This window comes from Corvus kubaryi, unplaced genomic scaffold, assembly GCF_017639235.1.
Source record: "Corvus kubaryi isolate FWS band 111438036 unplaced genomic scaffold, C.kubaryi_AGA036_p1.0 split3-37304, whole genome shotgun sequence".
NCBI lineage: Eukaryota > Metazoa > Chordata > Aves > Passeriformes > Corvidae > Corvus > Corvus kubaryi.
The window spans coordinates 2897416-2920608 of record NW_024582087.1 but is presented as its reverse complement, the minus strand read 5'-3'; the positions used below and the strand labels follow the sequence as shown (position 1 = coordinate 2920608).

Below are 23193 nucleotides of genomic sequence, written 5' to 3'. Positions count from 1 at the left end.
CCTTGGTCCTGCCTCACTGGGCAGTTGCTCCCACCTGAGTTGCCCATGGATTTACCAGCTGGACTGGCCAGATCTGTAAGTGCCATTCAGGACAGAGCAATATAGGGCAAGCACATGGATGTCATGAAGCATAATCTGTTTTTTGCTTTGTAATCCTTTTTCTAACCATTCCCACCATGTTTATTTCTGAGCTCTGGGAGTACGAGGTGCTGGTGCGGAGTCCTGGTCGTGGTGATGCCACGAACACAGGTAATTTGGAGCTTCATTGCCTGGAGATCAGTGGGGCTGTTTTATCTTCTGTTTTATCACTGATGCCATGAGGTCCTTCTGCAGCTCTTCACAGACAGGTTTAGATTTGACTATCCTGAGTAGTTCTGAAACATCAGCAAACTCATTCATCTCTACTGGCGCCAGCTGGCTCAGCACGAGGGCTGGCGACACCGGGCAGGAACACCAGCTCCTGTCACCCCCTGAGCTCTGCTTGTGGCATCACTCAACCCCCAGCCATGAAACTTGAGAATTCTTTCTTCAATCTATGCAATTTTATATAATTTCCATATAATTAATTTATATAATCTGGTTTAAGATACAACCACAGAGGTGAAGGATCCTTCTCACAAAGACGATGGAGGTGCTTTCTTCAAATAAAAAGAGGTTTATTAAGAGAATGAGAATGACATTGTGGTGTGGGTGTTGTACATCTATTGCAGCATTAAGAGAAACAACAGCAAGTACAAAATCCTGCAGAACTTCTAGAGTTTTCATCATCACAGCCTAGCTTGTCCATGCTACAGTTTGGTGGATCCAAAACTTCATTCCCATTTCTAATGGCAGAAAATCCAAAGATTTTCATCTTTCAAAAGAAAAAAACCCAACCCAAAACAAAGAAACAAACAAACAAAAAAAGGCAAAACAAAAAACCCAACTCAATTTGATATAAATAACTTGCACTGGACATTTTAAAACTTTCAGATTTTAATTACACATAAATAAATATATACAGATTTAGAACAGTTCAGTTTGGCCTGGTTCAAGTTCTGCTCCTTGTGCTTTATTTATTATTATTACTAATTTTAGAAACTTGTGTGCTGTTATCTGTAGGTTGTGGAGTTTTATGTAGTCCTGGGTTTAACTTCACCTGCCTTGTTCCCAGCCGGGAGGGCAGCAGTCAGGAGGGCTCCCCTCGATCCTGCCCTGGGACCCAGCGGCTGCGGTTGTTCCTCCCTCGTGCTGTGGCTTGGGGCTCCTCAGCCCACGGGAAAATCCACAGTGAGTCTCAGTTTGAAGCTGTAAACAAAGCCTGGACCTGCTTTAAATCCACAGCAGTTCTGCCAGCAATTTTCCTTGACCTGGCATCAGGACTGGGCTGTGGGTGGGGAAAGGGGAAGGTTTCCTGTGTGTTTGCCTCAAAACCAGCGGATAAATCCAGGTAGAGCCCGCGCTCCATCCCCCTGCCCTCGGCTGCTCCTGCTCTGCGTCTTGCACTGATGAGGCTTTTGCTCTTTCCTCTCAGTTTTTCAGTTGGAACAAATTCCTGGAGCATGTCAGGATTTCACGATGGGTTTTTAAAAAAGCAAAATAAAATCAAATTGCACATGACTTGGCTTCCTGCATCCACGTTACAAAAAAACAAAAGGCAAAACCCCAAAGCCATCAGCCTGGCTTCTCTCAGTCTCACTACGTTCATTAGCACTGTTTTCTTCTTAAATTGTTTAAATCTTCTTTTTTTCTATCTTTTCTTTGTTTGCTTTACGAGTTGCCTCACACGTTCAAACTCAGCAGTTCAAAAAACAGTGCACTGGGTCATCTCTCCCCCTGGAGCCATCGCTGGTGCCCGGGGGAAGCTCCCACCAGGGGAGGCAGCGCTGTTATTTCCGATGCTTCACCTCTTTGTCTGACGCTTTGGAGTCGCCGGTCGTGTGCCCATTCCCTGTGCTGTTCATGAATATTTTATCCAGCCCTTTGAGGGACTCCACCAGGTAGTTCTGGAAGGCGGTGAGGGCGGCGCAGATGGCCGGGCCCCCGAAGCCATGGGTTATTAGGCTGAAATGAGTCAAACAGCTCTGGACTCCGGGCTCAAGGATGAGAGAGGGGCGGCTGTTCCCCAGCGGAGAGCGGTCCTGGGCTATCAGGTCTGCAAATTCCTTGCAAATTTGCCTGAAAGAGAGCGGTTTGGTCACTAACAATGCACATGGAGAGCTGCAGGGCACAGAGTCATAGAATCATAGAACAGTTTGGGTTGGAAGGGACCTAAAAGATCATCCAGTTCCAACCCCTCTGGTGTGGACAGCTTCCTAGATCAAGTTTCTCAGAGCTTCATCCAACCTGGCATTAAATACTTTCAGGGATGGGGCATCCACAACTTCTCTGGGTGCGTTTGGTGGTTCTTTTTCCTGCTCCCTGCCCTAACAGCCACCTCCCCACTGGGAGGTTTTGGCTTCTGCCTGAGGAAAGCCCCTGGGTGCTGAACTGGAGCCACTGCTGCTGCTCCTGCTTTGAAGGGGCACATGAGGCAGTACCACAGTGCTCCCCGGGGCTGGGTTGCCCTCTCCCATGCAGGAGCGAACCCTTCAATCCATGCAGGCCATTCCCCTTGCTGGACATCTTCCTGTAGCCCATCCCTTCCCCATGGAAGAGTAAACTTTAGGGATTAACACTGCCCTCCCAGGCTGGTGATACCAAACATGCTAGTGGCTCGTTGCCCTCTGTACTCACTTGGTAGCCAGAAGCATGTTTTTCCTGGTGTGGAGCTCCGTGGGGTCGGAGTGCTGCCGGCACAGGTACTCTGCCGCCGCCTTGGCTGGGAACTCCGTTTCACAGACGTACCCAAAGTCCCGAGCCAGGTGAATGGCTTCACCTGCGAGCAGGACAGAGGAACATCAGCACTGTGCCAACACCAGTGTGAAAGGGAACTGGGAGCTGGGAACTGGGGACTTCTGTAGCAGCTTCAGCCATCTCACTGTTGGGGCTCGGTTCTGGTGGGACTGGGGCCCTTCCCTGTCTCAGTGGCCACCCAAGAGCTCTCCCCACCTTCATCTCTTGCTGCAGAAACACCACTGAGTTTCTTATTCTCATCCGTAAGGCAATTAGTCTGTGTGGGCCAAATGAGCCAGTGCCAGCTCTAAAGAGCAGATGGTCCTGCCTTTACTGCCTTTTACAAGAGCATGAAGACAGTGCTGGCCTTGGAGCAGGGTTAGGTGTGACTCAGACACCTGCTCCAAAAGGAAGAATAGCAGAGGCATTTCTTACTTGGGAACATTCCCTGCTGCACCTTTCCCTACTTCTTCCCAAATTTCCTGCTTGGCTTCTCCAAATTGAGAAGAGATTGAAAGGGAGACTGGAGGGTCAAAGAGTGACCTCAGCCCCGTGACCAGGGCAGGAGGAAGGGGCAGGAGGAAGGAAGGGGGTTACATCCCCCACAGCTCCCGGGGGCCCTCAGGCTGGACGTGCAGGCTGCGTATCCATCACCCTGTGGAAATACCCACCCATTGATGGAATTGATCCATCTCCAGGCATCCCCATGGAAATAATCAGAGCTGATGGCAATTGATCATGCCCAACACCCGAAATCCCGGTCGGGCAGGCAAAGCTAATTTGCCTTGCCCCCCTGCTGCTCACATGTATTAGACCATCCATCCTAATAGCATTAACCCAGATCCCATCCCAGCCTGCCTGGCTCCCAGAGCTCGGTCTGTGGAGCCCTGTTACAAGGAAGTGTCTCTGCTTCCCACATAACAACAATAGTTTCCACTTCATCTCCTCCTCCAAAGAAAGAGCAAATAAGGTAAACCTAAAGAATCAGAACTGCAGATGCTTGTGTGTTAAAAAAACAGTCAGAAAGGAGCAACTGCTGGAAAACTCTTACCAGGATAATAAAAAAGAGCTGAGTGACCTCATGGTCAGAGCCAGGGCTGGAGCCAGGATTTGTTTCTTCCATGAGTGTGTGAGTGGCTGTACATTTAATGTTTTTTTAAAGGCAATTTGGATGCTGGATTAGAGAGGTGTCAGGGGGACAGGGCACTCTGGCTTTGGTGTTAAAGCCACATTGAGCCACATCCTGAGGAGGAGGAAAGGCTGCAGGAGAGTGCACAGAGGGCTGTGGTGGGCAGGGAGGCAGCAAGAGCCTGTCTGAGGGCACACCTCCTTCCAAGAGCTTAGGGATGTTTCTGGAGTGGAAATACAGCCCTGCTGCTCCCCTGGGTCCAGGCTGGAGCTGCTCGCATGGAGCAGCTGCCCAAGAGAGGGTAAGTGCTTGGTGTATGATTCCCAAGGGAGCTGTTTCTACCTGATGCTCCCTGGGTTCTCCAGGAACATCCTCCCCATCTGTATGAGTGGCTGTGGGTCAGTGTAAAAAAAAATATTCCATTAGCACTCAAAACCCTATCCATTGTGTCTTTTAAATAATTAGACATCAGGAAGGCAGAGGGGAGAAAACAAATTAAGCCAAGACAGCAAATGTTCAGGAAAGAGTGTGATTGGGGCAGAGAGGCACAAGCCAGTTTGTGTGTGCTGGGTGATGGCACCTTCCTCTGGGTGGGATGGAACCTTCCCCTGGTTCCATCACACTTACACGCAGGAGGAAATTATATTCATCAAACACACATGGCACCACTCCTATTTACTATGAGCTGGGAAGCAGGAACCAAAACATCAGCAGCCACTTGAAATCAAACTGTACATTTCTTCCTTCCTTTCTTTCCTTCATTCTTTTCTTTCTTTTCTTTTCATGGAAATCAGCCTTTCATTCAGCGGGAACCAACTGCCCTCGGTAACAACCTCCGCCTAATGAAGCGGGTCATTTAATTTGCTGGTGACAATGGAGATGATTTTCTATTCAGGATCTGAAGGCAGCTGCCTGCACCGAGACGGCACGGACACAATGGATTCCTGAGCTCAGAGGGAGGCAGAGCTGTCATTCCATTTGTTTGCATCCCCGTGTGCTTTTCTCTGAGGAAGCGGAGGCAACATCATCATTTCCATGGTGGAGAGAAGTAGGAGAGGAGGAAGTAACCGAGTTAGGCAGGGACAACTCTCAAGTCTGGGCAGGGCTCTGCCTGCCAGGGCAGCACGTTTTCCATAGCTCTGAGGGTGGCTGCTACAAACCTGAGCTCCACCTGCAAAACCTTGGAGCAGTTTGACATCTCCTTGGTGTCTCACTCATTTCCTGGAGGAGGGAAGGACTTGGATATGGGGCGTTTCCTTCTTACAGGCGACAAGACAAGACGTGGACCTGAGCTTGGGATGCTGCCCAAGGGAGGCATGGTCGAAAGCACCCGAGCTGTGCCCTAGGTGGGCACATGGGGCTGCAGAGCAGCTGTGAAATTCTTGGCAGCTTTATTCAAGCTTTTTTTGTGTTTGGTCTCTGTGACCCAACTATTAGAACCAGCTCATAGAAATGAGAGATACCCTGAGCTCCAGCCAGCAGGATGCTCACAGCTCCACTCAGCATCCATGGGGAAGCCTTTTCCGTGGGCTGCATCTGATCCAACCGAAATGGCTGAGTTTTGGAAAACAGACATAGAATCATAGAGTTCTAGAATGGTTTGGGTTGAAAGAGACCTTAAAGATCATGCAGTTCCAACTTCCTAACACAGACAGGGCCATCATGCTTGGACATTTTCTTGGACTTTGGCTGTCTTGGTTTCATTTGTGTTCTGCCCACTGCCTTCCCAAGGGTACGTTCATTTAAAAGGACACATTCTTGAATCAGTGTGGAGACCTACACAGGGACATTCCCATGCTCATTCAGTGGTGACCACTTCATACTTTAAGAGTTCTGGTTTGTGGAAAGCTGGAAATGAAAGGGATGGAAGTTTTGGCACTCCACTCTCCACAGAAGCAGGGAGAGACTCTTACCTTCCACAAGGGATGTCAGCAGGGTGACATTGGCAGCTTTGCGCCTCCCTGCAGGTAGATTTAGTCCAATTTTCTCTAACCTTTCCCTTAAACACCGACCCCCATTTTTTGATTTGGCTCTGAAAAGAGAAAATGAAGAGGGAAAACAAATTTCCATGTAATTCATGTTAAAAAAACCACCGTCCTAGTTTAAGCTTTGAGGTTTGAAAGGAAAGAAGAAAAAGCAATAAAAATACTGTTCCTTAATGTAGCACACACCAGAATTTCTCATCTCATTTTATCAGAGAGGTAAGAGCTGGTGCTGAACACAGATCTTGGGGCTCTTGGGGCAGCTTACCTGCGGAGGACCCCACCGAGGAGAGAGGCGTTGAGACACTCGGGGGGCGAGAGCCTCCTCTGCACCTCCCCGACCGTCACCTTGTACTTGGAGGTGGAGCTGAGAAGAGAGAGGCGGCCGGGCACGGAGCAGAAAACCTCGTTTGGATTCGTGACCCCTCCGATCAGACCATCTTTGTTCATGGAGAGAGTGGAGATGGTGGTGCCGTTGGCCTTCGAGGGAATGGGCACTGGAGACAAGGGAGAGGGATAAAAGAGGAGACTGTGGCTGAGAGACCCAGACTCTCCAGGCAGCTCTCCAGCTCCCCCCAGACAGCAGCACAGGATGTCTCATTAGTTCCTTATTTTCCTCAATGAGAGAAGCAACGTGGGGTGATGAAACTAAACTAAATAAAGGTTAAAGGAAAGGAAGAAGCCTGGGCGCTGCCCTCACCTGGGTGCGTTCCCACACCTCCCAGCCCAGCTGTAATTAAAGCCAAGGTTTGGGCTGGTCTTCTGGAAGGCTGAGGATTGTCCGCAGCGTCGCTGGCTGGACCTGTGACCAGCTGCCCTCCCTGTCCCTCTGGGTGCTCCATGGAGGTGGGTGGCCAGGCAAAACGTGGCTGGTCCCGCTGGCCAGGATGCCGATCCCCTCCCGGGATTGCAGCTGCAGCCCGGCCCTGTGCCAGCACACACTGCGTCCCACCAGGCAGGACCAACCACCTGAGCCTCCATTCCCTGCCCCAAACCTGGGAGCTGCTGGGCTGGCCAAGAGCTGTGCTTCCACTATGTGCCCACAGCAACCGGGGGAAAGAGTTTCTTTGCCTTCAGCTCTGGGATTAGCCCCACAACAAGCCGCAGCCCTAAACTTTCATCATCCCTGGCCTAAAGGAAGCTTGAGAAGATCAAACCCAATTAATCCAGCACAAACTTCCCTTTGCTTAATGGGTAAAAGTCAATTAACACAAGGTTAGGCAGGCACTGATGACTGCAGCGTCACATTGGGCCTACAGCATCACACCAGGGCAAAGGGGCTCTGTTTTCCCATTTGTCATTCCGTAAGAAACATTCTTAGACGCAATAAAGGTTTATAAGTTAAAACTGTGGCTGAGATTTGTGCCAAATCTCTTTGGCTTTTATGCTCTGAAATTAATAACCAATTTAACTCAGCGGAAAAAAAGCAGGTTTTGAAAGAATCCAAAGATCATTTCAGCCCTGGCATTCTTTGTGGTTCCAGGAATGACTGTTCCACAGTCAGATGGTTCCTGCAAGTAACACAGCAGCAAATGCCATGGTTTATGAAGGAAATACACATGCCCAAAATGAAACAGAAGCCCCAGGATTAATCAGGGAGGGTACATGGACTGGACCTACGAGGGGGTGCTTACAATCGGCATATTGTAAATCCAGCTCAACAACTCGCTAGCATGGCAATAAAAATCAGCACATGCTACATAAAAATGACTCATGTTTTAAGACTAAGGGGTGAATGGAAAGGAGCTGAGGGACGTGGAGTTTCTTCCCAGCACAAAACTTGCACAAAGTCAGGGAGCAAAGGGCAGGATGCACCAGTGCCCTGCTGGAGCCAGCAGCTGCAGTCGGTGCTTGCCATGACTGAGGTTGGTCCAGGGCAGAAAAAACACAGGAACATCCCCATGAGATGTAGGAAACCAGAACTATTTCCAGGAAGGAGCAACTTCAAAGCTTTCTTCCACCGTCCCAGAACAGGTTAGGTTAGTCTCTAGGGGATCCCTTAGAATCAAAAGTCAGAGCGTGGTTTGCAAATACCCGTGCAGCGCTGCTGAGGCGTGCAGCCCTGCAGGGTCCCAGCGACGGGGTTCTGCTGCAGAAAGGCCAGCCCCAAACCAGACCCCCCTGGGGAGCAGGTGTTGCTTGTAGTATCGTGTGAAGAGCTGTGCATAACTGATACACTCTGTAACCTGGATTATATTTGGATACATCTGTGCATGCCTGCGATCATGCCGTGGCTGCGTTCAAGCCGCATGCGTGGCTGGGGACCTGCGCACACCCGGGGGACAGCAGAGCCATGCAGGGAGAGGGATCGTGCCTCACCACACATCCATGGGACACAGCATCTGGGGAGGAGGCAAACCCAGCTGGCACCAGTGTGACTTAACACCGGAGCCTATGGAAAACTGGGCTGGAGAAGGGTTGGATACAGCTCTGTATTTGCCAGTTGTCCCATAGGCAGTGACAGGGAGGCAGGGATGATGTTGATGTGCAGCATGGAGACACAACACTTGGGAAACACGTACTGGAGGTTTTAGGAATGATACTACTGTCAGAAACAAAGCCCTGGAAAGCTGTGCCCCGGAGCTGACTGCTGTGAAGGGTAAAGCCCAGCACAGCTGGGTCAGCCCAGCTCTGTGCCACAAGCAAACCAGGCAGGCACCGGCACCGAGCGTGGATATTGGCCTCGCTCTTCTGCCTCAAGGCCTCAGCCAAGGCCACAGCCCCGCCACTTTGGGCACGTGCAGGTGTAGGACAGGGTGCCTGTGTCACACAGAGCTTGTGGCCTCACGGGACACACGGGGTGCGAGGGAGGGATGGAGTGGGCGACAGCGCTGGGAACTGAGCCCGGAGTCCTGTAGCAGTGCTTCATCCATTAGACAGCATTGCCTCAATACAACAAGAATAAACAAAGCCACATTTGCCATTAATCATGAATTAGTGTTATTGAGCCTCACCTGCTGCTGTTTGCCTGGTCTGATCTGCAGCTTGTTTGCCCATAAACATGCTGCAGGAGGGAGACAAGCTACCATTAAAGCCTGACAGCTTTGTTTCCTTGGCTTTTGGGGAACCAAAATTGTCTCTTGTCATCTGAGTAAACCAAAAGTCCCCCTCGATCTTCAGTTGCTGCTTTCCTGTTCCCGCAAGCAGCAGGTGATCGGAGCACCTGAGCCAGCCTGCAGACAAGAAGGAAGCATGAGAGCGGTGCGGGTGCCCAGCACGCGGCCGACAGCCCAACGCCCCGGCGCCGACCCCCTGCGCCCTTCCGAGCCCAGCCGGGAAGTGCTCGGTGCCGCTCCCACAGCCTTGTGCCGAGGGCTCATCCTGGCTATGGCGCAGAGAAACGACCCTCTGGAGCAGAAACGGGGTCTGCACGTCGAGGTTTGAGGCACTGAACAGCCCCAGCGTGAGTGGGGGCCTGCAGTGTCACTGTGCCCGAGTGAAGGAGCAGCCAGGCACAGCAAGGACCTGAGACGCATGTGGTGCTTTGCAGCTGGGGATGGAAATGTCACCTCACGTCACTGCACTCGTCAGCCCTTCTGAGGTCCTCCAGGATCAGCCATAGGAGACACCCGTTTGTGGCATGGGAGTAGGACATCACCTTTCCCACAGTGACCCGGCTCTCCCTCTGCTCGTCCCCCTGGCAGGGGCTTGGGCAGGCTCAGGTCCCACTCCTGACCACAGAGGATGGGCTTGTCAGCAGAAACACATCCCAGAGATGCTCGTGCACATAATGACAGAACAACACGCTACAAAGGCTGATGAGGGAAGGGCTGGATGCTGGTGCCCAACCAAGTGCCCCTCCAGCCCAGCCTGATGAGTGGGACGGGGTACCCCTGGGTCACTCCAGCCCACCCCAGGAAGCTATAAATGGCAGGGCACAAGTGGGAGTTTGGGTTGATTCAGCCAAAGAAAGGGGAAGAAGGAGACCTCAGACCTTTAGCAACTGCTCAGAGCACTTCTGGGGAGTGCAAGGTCCTCTTCTCTTTGTTATCTGTTCTTATTATTTATCAATTATTATTTATTGAGTCTTGGTTGCTTCACTATGTCCCCCTAAAGTTTTTTTGCTCTTTTCTTAAACTGCCTGGCATTTCTGAGAGGGTTTTTCCTCTGGAAGTGTTGTTTATTCAGATTAATCCTGCTACTTCTAAATCAGAAAATCCAGGTGAGCTTGGCTGCAGATTTCACTTAAACCCCTGTGAAGCATTTTGACCTGCCCTGGGGATGCCGCAGGTGGGCTGGACACAGGCAAGCAGTGGCAATGTCAGAGGGCTCAGATCTGAAAGGGAAAACAGATTTTGGAATAAGGTTATGCTGGCAGACCTCAAAGGGCTTCACGCATTGCTGACCCTCAGTCCGGTGCTGGTACAGAACCAGCCACCATTAACTCACTCCTGACTCAAGCCAACTCCTCAGTGCAGCTGGGGAAAATTGAGGCACAGAGCAAGTTAAATGATTTACCAAAGCTCAGGTACGTGGGCATGATCTGTGTGTGTGCAATTCCAGCCTGTGGGAATGCCTTTCTGAGCAATCCAGCCTTCAGCTATTGCCCAAGTGTTGGGAAGTGCTGTGCTGCCGGCTGATTACATACAGCCTCTGTTTTTACAGCTCTGGATTTTCTGTAGGAAGCTGTGAAATTGAGCTGTTTGTCACCACATCGTCTTGGCTCACGGTGCTGTGGTAGAACGGCAGCGTGGCAGTAACAGGCGTACGGCAGCATCTTGCTGAGTGTGGGAAGGGAAATGATCCTCATTTCTTCTGTACACCTCACAGGAAGTGTTTCCATCAGACTCAGCCTCTCACTGCTGCCTTGAACCTCACCTCAAGGGCAGTTTGACTGCCACTTGCAATCCATCATATTCCAGGTGTGTGTGAGCAGCAGTGGAGAGATCCAAATTCCCATGCGAGTCATTTGCCCCTGTGCTTGCAGCAGGTACATTTGGCTTCATCTTTGCTGTGAACCACGAGGTTTGTGATCTCCCATCTGCGGTGCCTTTTTCTGTTGAGTCAGCTCTGGTTTGTCTTTTAAACGTACCCTGGTGTAACTGTCAGATGATGGAACTCACACAACTCCATTTTCTGTGGCTCAAAAAATCCTGATGCAGAGAGAGAGTGATTTCAAACAAGTCCTGGTGGCCAAAAACACCAAAGGCTTCATGCCTTGACTTCCCTGAGCTGGAGAACACCCTGCCTGCCTGGGGTTATCTCCTTGTGTCTGGTATAGCCAGCATGGAATTGTGTTATGACACAGGACAAGTCACTATCCCGGTTTGGGCTTGACTGTCTCCAGCAACAAATTGCAGATAATAATATAATAATGTCTACCTGGGAGGGATGCTGTGATAGCCAATTAAACCTTGCCAAGAAATCTCTGGTGAGAGTTTTCTCCAGGTGAGAAGTCCTTGGGTGTTGAATGTACCCAGGAGGAGCTGGTCCAGTGCCTGAGCACAGGATGTGATGATGCCCCTTGAAGCAGACAGGCAATGGAAAGGCAATTCCCATGAACAGCAGGAGGTCCCGATACCTCCAGCGATGCTGCAGGTGGGATGGGATTGTCACAGCCTTGTCTCCCTGAGGGTTTTTCAGGAGACAGCTGGGAGAAAGACAAAAACACGGCTGAATGGATTGCTCGGCTGTGAATCCTGTGAATGGAGTGAGGAGCCTCAGGCCTTCTAAGTGTCCCAAAAGAAAGCACAAAGTTTCTGCCACTTCTGTTCTGCCTTGCAGAGGTGCATCCCTTGCCTTTAAAGTTCGAGGTAAAAAGAAGGAGCAAAACAAACCCATTCTTCAAAGGCTTTTACCTAGAAAACCTTGGAGAATTTCCTGCTTTTCCCCAGCGAAATCCAGCACGAACCGATCCGCAGCCCTGCGCCTCTGCTTCCTCATCCTCACTCTCCCGCATGGTCCGGGTTGAGGATGTTCCACCCTAAGGGGAAGTGCTCCTGCACTCCTTCTCCTTCCTCATCTTTGTTCGCCAAAACTGTGGCTGAAATTACCATTGTGATTTCTGGAAATGGATACTTTGATATGTAAATATTCGGCGAAAAAGGTGCATCTGCAGCCCGGCTCAGTCTTCGGTGCGGGGATTGCCGGGAGCTGCGGGAGCCGGTGCCCGTGCTCGGGGGCTGGCAGCAAACCATCGACTTTTGGGTCTAAGGGAAAAGAAACTTTGCCTACAAAAAGAGAAAAATACGAAGTACCGACTCATTTCCATAGGAGAAATGTGCTGCCTGCTTGCAAAATGATTTGTAAGCAGGAAAATTTGTGGTACTTGGGAATTGAGTTCGTTATCGTGGTGTTATTTGTTCTGTTCCATTTCCAGCTGGAGCTCGGGCTGCTGTGAGGGGAAAAACAAGTCCAGAGGGAACATGCAAATCGCTGCCCGTCTTACAAGTCTGTTTTCTTCTCTCCCCAGATACATCACAGGTAAATTCTGTTCCTCGGTAAGGCGGAATCCCTGGATATCGGAGCTTTTATTGCGACATCCCTTTAAAAGTGGGAGTGTGCTACTGTTGAGGTTGCATTTTAAAGAGGTACCAGTGAATCGCCTTAGGAGACAACCTGGGACAAAGCAATCACTCATCTTCAGGCACAACAGCGCTGTCTCCAGCCCCCCGCAAAGCCTCTCAGCCCTCGTCCCTCTCCAGGGCCGTGCCCCGGTCAGCTCTGCTGCCTCGGGCATCGCTGCGGGGCGGAGACCTGAGCCGTGCTGCCCGGCAAGGGGACACCTGCACCCTCCAAACCCGCTGCAGGTGCCCAGGTTCTGCTTCCGTGGCTGTGCAGGTGCAGCGCTGACAGCCCCAAACCCGCCGGGTTGTTCCCTAGACGGGGGTCCTGCTGCTCTGCCCCGCTCCGGGCCGGCAGCGGTGGGAAGCAAGGGCTGATGGATGGTTGTGTGCAGCCCCTGATGAAAGTGCTGCAGAGAGGTGAGGGATTGCTGTTGTCTTCCAGGAAGAGCTGTCAGTGAGCTCATCTAACCTTAGTTTGAATGTCTGTGATGTAAATTATAAGATGGAGATACATATATAAAAATATCTGGATGTGGGTGTGAGCCAGGGCCAGCTGCTCCCGCCATGCCTTTAAAAGCCCTTTTTCAGGGCGGAGGTGCTGCAGAGTTCAGCTGCTCCAATTTCCTGGTGTTTCAGCAGAGAGGTATTTATTGATGGTCCAGAGAAGGAGGTCAGAGCCATCAGCTGTATTTCAAACGCGAACTCTGTAATTATCCCCTCTTCCCAGAGGGGATTATACAGGTATTTTCTTTATCTCGAATGCACAACCTGAACCAAGTCCCCGTGTCAAAGAGCCTCTCTAGGAACCACCACCATCGGCCTTTTCAAATGGAAGGATGGAAAGAATCCTGGTTTTATATGCGGGTTTTTGAGATTGCTGAGTCCTGATAGGGAAATGAATCTCGGACCCTCAGAGGAGAGCAGGGATACAACTTCAAACTATTCCCATGAGAAAGCTAATCAGGAGAGGTCCCATGCCTATGCAAAGCTCCCATATTTAACATTTGTTTCCCATGCAAATCCATTCATCAGGTTGGGAAAGAAATATGAAGTTCTCATGTGATATTAATTCCATTTTTCATTCTATGCCTCTGTTTGACCCAGTGAAGTCCCAACCATGGATCACTGCAGGTGTCTCCTAGGGAGCTTTGGGATGGCTCGATGGGACAGGAAGGTTCAGGCTCCCCCGAATCAGTGGGTACAATGGCTTGGTTATGGATGGTCCCTGCTGAGTACATTGTGCTTTGATAGGAATGGCCAGCTGATATAATATTAGAACTTACTCAGCCCCCTGTGCTCCTGCAGGACTTGGGAAGGGGATTAGTAAGTGCTTGATGCAATTGATAATTTCAGCTAATGCATTTTCCTCCTTTACCATTTAGGAATGACTCGGCCTCAAATATGCTGCTGTTCAGAAAAGTTTGTCAGTTTTTTGGAAAGTGCTCACAATTAATTTGTGGTGAGTTCCCATATATTTCCTTTCCATGCTTCATTTCATGGAGTGGATTCTGCTGTCTGCAGAACCCTGATGTCACAGCCTGAGCAGTAACCGCAGAAACATCTCACTGGAAGGCACGAAATATCAGTGATTAAAATGTCCCCTTAAATCGTAAACCTCAGGTGTCTGAACCTTTGAAGGGAATGAATGAAAATTATTTGGGTTCTGCTTTTTGAGTGACAAAGTGTTTGGAGCTATTTCCTGTGCTGTTGGTTGGAAGCTGCCCTGATGCAGGGACTTCATTGGAGAAAGTCAGATTAGTCTGGTAATTCATATTATTTCCCTCCCCCTGATTCTAAATTACTTTTTCTGAATCTGCAGCTATGCCCTTTCATATCTACATTAGAAAATTAACTATTTAAATTTCAGTTCAGTTACTGAATAATTATTTAAAATTCAGTTCAAATTCTGCTCGTATAGAATTCATGTTTCACAACACAAACCGAGCAGGTTTAGAAACGGGAGGCTGGAGGGCCCGAGGATTTAAGCCAGAGGAATTGGGAACCCACATTATTCCTGCTGACACCAAGGGAAGTTTCCCATCTAATGTCACCCCTGCCTGTGCTGCAGCGAGTGCTCCCGGCCTCGAACACTGCATCGCTCTGCCTGTAGCATCAACCACCCCAAGTTTATTCTTTTAGAAGCACAAACACTTTGGTGCCCGGGCAAATGGGATCTTTATGTGTTTAAACAGTTTAATCCATTTTACAATAAATACATTGAGAGGTTTTCCCTGTATTCCCTATAGATGCACCTGAATTTGTGTGGCTGGGATCCCCACAAGCTAAATGGGGAGAACAAAGCTGCTAAGTCGCGGTGAGCGGCGGCCGATCCTGTGGAAGCCACTGTGATGCTCCTGTCAATTTGTTAAATGTATTCAGGTTGTGGAAGGGCAAAAGACCCTTCAGCAAAGATTAGACATGAATAATAATAGAAAAAATTCTTCCCTTCATACCGAGCTCGCTGCCAGCCCGCTGAGCTGGAGGGGTTTCAGTCTGGGTCTGACCGCAGCGCCGTGAATCTCTCAGCTTAGCGGCTCCTCTGGAGCTGCCGGCTTGTCCCGGGATTGCTCTGGGGACAGGCACTGCTCACCCACTCTCACAGCATAGAGGCTTTTCCTTTCCCTTGCTCAGATGCCCTGGGTTGCTGACACCAGTGTATTGGTGGGACAAACTCTCTGAAGATGATTTTTCAATGGCTGCCCCGTCTTTTGCTAACTGGGATCTTGTGCTTGAAACCTCCCTGAGCACCCTCAGTCAGATCCTCTGCTCGCACCTCTCCAGCCCTGGGATGGTGGCTCTGCTTTCTCCCATGCATGTGGCCACTTTGGGGCTCCCAGGGAGCCCTGGGGACACCACTTGCTCCCTGGGACCTGTCTGACCAGTCCAGAGGGAACAGGGCCTGACCCGATCCCTCTCTCCCTGGCGCCTAGGCACTCTGGTGACTGATGCCAGATAAATGCCTGAGATAGAGGGTGGGGAGACTCAGCCCGGCTGGAATCCCAAGCACGCATGGCAGACGCTGTGATGGATTTTTAAGCCACGAAGGTGAACCTGCTCCCAGCTCCCCTTGTCCTGCTCCAAGCCCCAAGCTCCTGCCATGCTGTGTTTTGGGGTTGTTTAATTGCATTGGGTACCTTGGGCTCGTTTCTAGCAATTCCCTCTCACTCCCAGGTGCTTCTCTGCCCTTTCCCACCAAACCACACCACTTCTCACCAAAGGGAAGGCAATACCTGGGCACAACGGAGCTGGGCTGGGGACAGGGCAGGGAGATGAGAGCTGAGCATGCAGCAGCTCCAAGCATCACATCCACATTTGCTAATTAGTTCCTCCATTAAGAATTAAAATAAACAAACAAATGGAAGGACAGCAAGAGTGAGTAATTCCCTGGATCACACAGGAAAGGGTGGGATGGTTTAGTGGTTAGAGTGCTAGTCTAGGACTTCAGAGAACCTCATTTAGGCTCTTCAAATAATTAAGAGAGATTGCAAACATTATTTTTCTGAGATCATGTATCTTGGAATATTATTAAACTGGGAGGAATAGTCTGTGTTTGCCTCTGTTCTGCTGCAGGTTTGGTGTGGCCCTGGGCTGGAGGGACATCTGTGGGTCCCTATAGGTCTTGCCTGTGTCTATGCTGTCCTGTGGGACCCCAGTGAGGCAGGTACCCGTGCTGTCTCACGAATTAAGATCTTGGCACCTCTTCCTTTGCAGGGACAAACACCACAGGTGTCACCTGGTGAAGGCTGCCCCACTGCCAGTCCACCTGTGGATGACGTAGCCCCTGTGGGAGCCAGGGTGGTGATGTGACAGTGGCCACCAAACTGCAAAAATACCTCACAACACCCAAAATGGAGGGGAAGGTGCACCAGAGCCAGCCCAGAATGTCTGTGGTGCTCGCTTGGTGCTGTCCATGGAGAAGCCTCACCTGAGGTCCACCTCCCAGAGCAGAGGTGCTGCTGCTTTGGCTCAAGCCACATGCCAAAAAACAACCCAAGCTGGCTTTTCTGAACCTACCCTTTAAGAGTTGCTCTTTATTTCTAACAAAGAAAAAAATTCATTTAAAAACATCTAATTAAACAGTAAGTCATGACAAGGTACATGAAACTTGGAGATAACACATGCCTGGGAGGCACTAGGGAGGTTGAGACAAAGCCCAGCGTCTTCACCAGTAGCCGCGTGTGTTATCTCACATGAACACACACCTGGGCTTATCCTGGTGCAATTATAGGACATTAAAAATATAATTTTAATGGAGGAATGGTGATCTGGATGCAGTTCAGAGTGAAAACTTTCTTTTAAGTTTCTCTGTTTGATTAGTAGGTGTTCCTGCCGCGCACCGTGTGCGCGCGAGGGGGAAGCGCCGGGATCAGGATGTGTGACTGTGTTTTGAGGAACGCTGCTCTCTCTCCCGGTGTGTGCGAGGGCTTGTCAAAACTTTAAAGCATTCGTGAGCAGCGTTAAGGCAGCAAAACTTCCAATCAAGACCCGGCTTGTCCTGAGTGAGCCCCTTTTCCTACTCAGGCAAACTACCGCCGCAAATGAAGCTGCAGAGAGCTGGGAGGGCTCCCCGGCAAACCCAGCACCCTGCAGCTGACTGGAAGCCAAGTACCTCCACCCATGGCCCTGGACAGTCCTATAAAAGCTGTGTCTTCCCAGCCCCAGGTGTTTTACAGGATGACCTCATTTATTACCTTGCTCGTCACAGGAAATGATGTTTATCTAATCTACCATTCTTTCAGGATTTTTTTTTTCCTGCCGCATATGGCTTCTTACATTTCTTACAGGTCAATTCCTCCTTGCATCAAAACAAAGGAGAAATGGCACCGCTGCTGCCATGCCAGTGCCCCAGTCCCACCAGTCCCACCAGCTTGAGAAGCACACAGGGAGACTTGGCTTCAAAACCTGGAGCTTGCGTGCGGTGGCGAGTGGATCTAAGGATCTCGGTCTTAATCTCCCTCCTCTGCCGCATTCCTTAGTAGTGACAGCTACTTCTTGCAATACTCCTGACTGTGGGCTCTGAGGCACAGCTTTCCATCTGTCTGTCCAGTATCCAGCCAAACAGGTCCACATTCCTGAGCAGAAACGCTAGCACTGCCACTCGGAGTGGCTCAAAAGCCTCAGATGGAAATTGGAACAAGTCACAGACATGAGGGAGGGCGGCAGCAGCCAGATCCACAAACACGAGGGACAGTGGCAGCACCAGATCCACAAACACGAGGGACAGTGGCAGCAGCCAGATCCACAAACACGAGGGACAGTGGCAAGAGCCACATCCACAAACACGAGGGACAGTGGCAGGACCAGGTCCCAGTGCCTCACCGCAGAGCCCGGGGACGTGCGCTGTGTGCGCCTGGGTGCCAGTGTGAGCCCATGCTGGTCACACCCTGCTCTGTCTCTACTCCAGGTTGTAAAATGCCACAGCCAAAACTTGTGCCCGCGAGCGGGTGCACCGGCCCCTACGGCTCACCCTGCTCCCGCTGCCACAGGGCCCCAGCTCACCCTGGCCCACCGCCAGCAGGACCCGGGGCTGCTCCCGCACCCCAGCGTGTCCCCAGGTGCCAGGGAAAGAGATTTGTATTTTTCTTTGTAATAAAAAGGCTCTCTCAGAAGCTTTCTGCTGATCCCAAAAGGATGTGAAAGCAATAAAACCCCTCCTTATTTTACAACCAAGCTGCAGGATTTTTTGCTACTGAGCACGACGACCTAATGCTTGATTTCATAACCAGAAGGTCGCACCCTGCACCAGGAGCTCGGGGCTTGCCGAGTCCCCAGTTTTATGTCTGGGGGGGGTCTCACAGCCCGACCTCGATAGCTGACCTGGGCATCTAAACAGCAGGGCATCAGGAAAATGGAGCAGAAAATGCCTGAGCTGCTGTAGACTAAAGCAGCCAGAGCCCCAACTAAACTTTTTTGAGCTAATTTCAATGTTTCCCAGTCTAATATCTTCCTGGTCTTACATAAATGGTTGGAAGGAAAAGTAAAATTAATAATAATAATAGCAATAATAATAATAATAAAAACCCCAACCCCAAACAAAACAACAACAAAAGAAAGACACAGGAAACATTTTCTGAAATACTTTTGGAAAAAAAAGGATAACGAACAAACAGGAGTACAAGGTGTTCATAAATGCTCTGCTGCCCTACCCAGGATTTTATCCATTTAATTCCCACACCAAATCTATCGCCCCATTTATCACAACAGCACGGGGGGAAAACCCATCCTCCGTTTTTCAGAGCTATCACATCTCTCCCTGCTCCAAGTGAAATCCCAGCTCACACACTGCACCCTGCAACCAAACTGGACCCCCTCACCGGGGGTCTCCCGGTACCCCGCATCACCCGGCGCCTCCAGCCCTAGGGATCACCACGGGGATAACGAACCGGAGCCAATCCCGAGGGCAAACGGTGGAAATGGATATTTGAGCGCCTGTTCCCAGCCGGGATCTGCCTCCCTGGGCTGCCCCCGCCGCGGGGACCCGGCGTCCCCGGCCGCAATGCGAGCACCGCGCAGCCACCGCCGGGACTGCAGGATGGGGGTCCCGGGGCGGTTCCCCGAACACTTTCTGGGGCGAATCCCCCCTTTTCCTCTCCACTTGCTAAATTCGGGGTTACCTGCAGCCAAGGGGCCGGTGCGCTGCAGGCTCGAGGAAACACTCCGCGGGGAGAGGGTGTCAGTGCACCGCGTCTCAGAGACCCCCACAAAATCCCTGGAATTACATTAACTGCTGGAACCATGGAAGTTTATTTAAGAAGGGAAGGAGGGAAAACACACACGCAGCCAGGGATGCTCCCACACAGCGCTCCGAGGCTCCGGGCAGCATCTTCCCCGCGCCGGGCAGCGCAGCCCCGCGCCCGCGGCGGGGCCCGTCCGTGCGGGGGGACATCGGCAGTGACCCCCCTGCCGTGGGGATGGCCCCGAAATCCCGGGATACGGGAGGGGACAGGCTGCGGGGACAGCGCAGGGCTGCGGGCTCTTCCCTCCCGTTCCGAGCTCCTCCTGACCGGGGACTAAATGCGGCTCCAAGGACAGGAGTTGAGTTAAAAGGGAGATCTGGGGATTTGGGGTAGGTGATTAATATTTTGTTGAACCAGGACAACAGCATCTCGGCAACTAATTAGGCGAGAGATATCTGTTTTCACACGCACAGGTTTCTATCAGGTTTCTGTCCGACAGCCATTCTGTCAGGAATTCCAGGATTAATCGGTATTTGGGATCTCGGTGCGATTTAGGACAAAACTGTGCTTTTTAGGGTTTACTCTCCCTCCCTTCAGAGAGGGGGTCCTCGAGCCCTGCTGCCCAGCCGCCCCCTCGGGCACTTTCTGCTCGGGACCCGCCGGGAGCTGCCTCAGATCGTTTTAATTTAATTTTATTTTTCCTGGGGTGTCATTCGCCTGCGGGGGCCCGTCTCGGCTCTGGCCCCGCTGAGGCTCCGAACACAGCTCAAAGCTGACAGAGACAGCGGAGTGAGAACCACCACATTTTATATATTCTTAAAAATTAAATAAAGCCGAATGTAAAGGAATTTATTCCCCGGGCCGAGTGGAGGGCAGAGGCGTTTGATCCGGGATTCCCGGCTGCAGCTTCTATAATTCCTCAGATTTCTTTTGAGCTGAACTCGCCCGTTTGGGAGCTTCCAGGGGCAGGGAAAGGGGAGCGTGGCCATCGGCTTCGGTCCCCGTTCTCCCGAGCCCCGACAGCGGGGTGGGATGACGGAGCAGTGCCGGGACAGAGCCCCCGCTGCTGCCTCCGCTCCAAGAAACCCCCGGTGGCTCCGTCCCGCCGCTTCCAGTGTGGCTGCCCAATTCCCCCCACAAACACGCTCCTGGCTTTGGATTTATCGATTTCTCCAGCAAACTCAGAGCTTCGCGCTCCAAACACAGGAATAATAATAGAAAAAAATCAAAATAATAAAAAAGAAGGCAAAAAAAGGTAAGGAAAAAATATATTAACATTAAAAAATTTTTTAAAAACCCAAACGAGAACGAGCGTGGGAAGAGCAAGTGTCCATGGGCACAGGGGCTGCGGTCGACCTCTTTGCACCGTTCCCACCTTCAGCCAGAGATATTTTAATTTTACTTTTCCTTTCTTTTTTTTTTTTTTTTTTTTTTTTTTTTTTTTTTCAAGACTAGAGGACTAGAGAATGTTCAGGCAAAAACCAGACACTAAACAACGACAAATCCTCCCGATAGAAGACGAAGAATTCTAACTTATGGCGCGTTTGGAAAAAGGAGGGGGAAAACCTCAACGAATCACTGTAACTCCAACCGAACTTCCAGACAAACATTCCCACTGCGGGGTGTTTCTCGAGGGTTCCGGGGTGCTCCTGCCCGGCCCAAGCACCCTTCAGCTTCCTGCAACCATTCCTCACGCCCGAGTGTCTAATGAAACGCCTCTCCAGCATTCTGATTAAAGCTCAATTAACGCGGGTCATTAATGTCCCGCTGGCAGCCGCGTGTTCCTAGAACAGCCATTTCTAGGGAGCACCGGGAGCGCCGCTCCCCCTGTGAAACGCCCAGTGGCAGCTGGGGGACAACCACACGATCGGGAGATTTTTCGTGCAGTTACCGGGGATCGGCTACGGCCGGGACCAGCACCGGGACTGCGGGGCTGTGGCACCTACTGGCCCACGTTACCGATCCGCACCGGCGGCTGCGGTTCATTCACACCGGGGGTCGGAGGTTTAACGCGTCCTTCCCATCCACATATTTCTGTAAAAAATCGCGGGGAGAAGCCAAGAGCAGTGCTGGAAGATTCCATAGTAGGGATCGGTCCGAGCACCGCACCGAACGCTCCCGGGCCCCCCTTCTCGCTCTCCCAACGCCCCGGCAGAAGGTCTAGTACAGAAATATTTTAGGGAGTTGAGCTGTTCTACCCACCGGTTCACTGGGATGCGGGGGGGCAGTCAGCCCGGGGGCAGAACCGGGCGCGGGAGAGCCCGGGGGCCGTGCGGGACCTCTGCCCGCAGCCCCGTTCCCCGCGCCGGCGGGGAGGGCTGTTCCTCCCCTCCAGTCCCGGAGCGAAGCCCCGTTTCTGGAGCGGCAGAGGGGGGTCTCCGCAGAGCCGGGTTTTGCCGAGGAGGGGGACGAGCCGCCCGGGGGGCCGCGGGACCCTCCCGGCTGCAAGGACGGGTAGCACTGGCCCCAGAGCTGAGCCACCTCTTCGTCTCTGTTAAAAGTGTCCTTCCCCTCGCTACCAGTCCCGCCGAACGGGCCCGATCCGCCGCGGCCCAGGGCGGTGTGAAGCTGTTCGCGGCCCGCGCTGCCTCCCCCGTCGCCGGGCGCGGGGCTCCGACCGGGGGCGGCGGGACCGGGAGCACCGGGAGCTGCCGCCGAGAGCCGCCGGGGCATCTCCGGGCTTTCCACGCAAACCGTACGCGGCCGCCGGCGGGGTGGGCCCCGGCGCTCCCCGACAGCAGAGTTCGCCAGTCCGGGGCCTTCGGTACCGGGAAGGAGCGGCGGCCGCGGTACCGCCCGAGGGAGAGCAGCAGGCCGGGGGGGGGGTGGGCGCGCTGGCCCGCCGGGACCCGCCGCTTTCGTTTAAGTCTCGCCGGGGACAGCAGCGAACCCTTCCCGACGGGCGGGGGGCGGCCCCGCGGGAGGGCGGACGCGGGGGGACCCGACGCTGGGAAGCCCCGAAGGCAAGAGTGGGGCCCGGTCCGGTGCCGCTTCCCGGCTGAGCCGCCGCGCTCTTACCTTTCTTGATCACGGACTGATCGAGCAGGTTCATCCCGCCGTCGTCCACGGCCTGAAAGCACCGAGGAAAGAGCCGTCAGCCGGCTCCTGGCACCGGCTGCTCGCGGCGCGGGGACAGCGCTGCCGCGGCCCGATCCACCCGCTGCCCCCGGCCAGAAGGAATTCTGAGGGCACGAGAGAGCCCCAGTAACGGGAATCCCCTGCCCCGTGTTTCTGCCTGTCCGGGGGTACGGACACCGTGGGACCCGACTCTTCCCGGCCGGTAGTCCCCGGTCGCGCAGGCATCGGGATCTGTCCCCGTCGCTGCGCAACCAACCCACCCCGGGCACCCTCCCGGCGCTCCCGCCGTCCCCCCCTACCTGGATGTCTTCGAGGCCGTGGTGGCCGAGGCCGTGGAGGCCCAGCGGGCCGTCGGCGAGGCCGTGGCCGCCGTCGGGCAGCCCGTGGAGCAGGCGGGGCACGGCGGGGTACTCGCGGCGGGGGTCGAGCCCCAGGGCGCGGTGGGTCTGAGAGAGCAGCCCCGGCTCGTCCTGCCGGCCGCGCTGCGGGGGCCAGGCCGGCTGCTGGTGCTGGTGCAGAGGGCTGAGCGCCGCGTACGGGTCCGCCAGGTGCGGGTAAGCGGGCTCCTGGCCCTGCGGGTAGGGCAACGGCGGCTGCGGGTACGGAGGGGGGAAGTAGGGCGGCTGGAAGTCGGCGGCGGGCGTGTGGCAGAGCGGCGGCGCCGAGCCGTAGGGCGCCTGGTTGAGCGATGGCAGCTGCGGCAGGCGGGCCCCGGCCGGCGCCCCGGGCAGCCCCTCGGCGCGGTCCTGCGGCGGCGAAAACAGCGGCGGTGAGGCGGGCACGGACTCCCGGCCCTAGCCCCCTAGCCCCCGACCCCCCGTCCCGTCCCGTCCCGCCCGTGCTCGTCCCGCACTCACCATGCCCGGGTAGCTGTGCACAAGCATCGGTGCGGGCCCGTGGCAAGCCCCGGGCGGGCCGGGCCCCGGGGGCGCCCCCGTCTCCGCCCCTCTATCCCGCCGGAGCGGCGTCTCCCATCGCCCGCCCGCTCCTCTGCGCCGGCCCCGACT

The 23193-nt window shown here is 53.1% G+C and overlaps 1 protein-coding gene across 2 annotated transcripts; it reads right to left on the bottom strand.

The window, feature by feature from the left end:
• Positions 1–632: 632 nt before the first annotated feature.
• TFAP2E (transcription factor AP-2 epsilon) lies at positions 633–23193 on the bottom strand. 2 transcript variants are annotated; one of them, XM_042015546.1, is made up of 8 exons: positions 23044–23193; positions 22486–22932; positions 22127–22178; positions 8880–9098; positions 6194–6422; positions 5857–5975; positions 2716–2857; positions 633–2157 (listed from the first exon to the last, which is right to left on the bottom strand). In XM_042015546.1, exons 1-8 carry the CDS (start codon positions 23068–23070, stop codon positions 1869–1871), a joined length of 1524 nt encoding a protein of 507 aa, XP_041871480.1. In that variant the 5' UTR covers positions 23071–23193; the 3' UTR covers positions 633–1868. The 2 variants fall into 2 exon arrangements, with proteins under 2 accessions (XP_041871480.1, XP_041871481.1); XM_042015547.1 differs by lacking the exon at positions 8880–9098 and having other exon boundaries at positions 23044–23191.

Bases quoted from the DNA above. Each gene is read 5' to 3' on its own strand.
- TFAP2E (XM_042015546.1), bottom strand. From the start codon at position 23,070: ATGCTTGTGCACAGCTACCCGGGCATG. The intron at 22,179-22,485 runs GTAGGGGGGGAC...CGGTGCTTTCAG, and splicing joins ACGGCCTCGAAGACATCCAG to GCCGTGGACGACGGCGGGAT. The intron at 6,423-8,879 runs GTGAGGCTCAAT...CCTTGTCTCCAG, and splicing joins GACCAGGCAAACAGCAGCAG to TGCCCATTCCCTCGAAGGCC.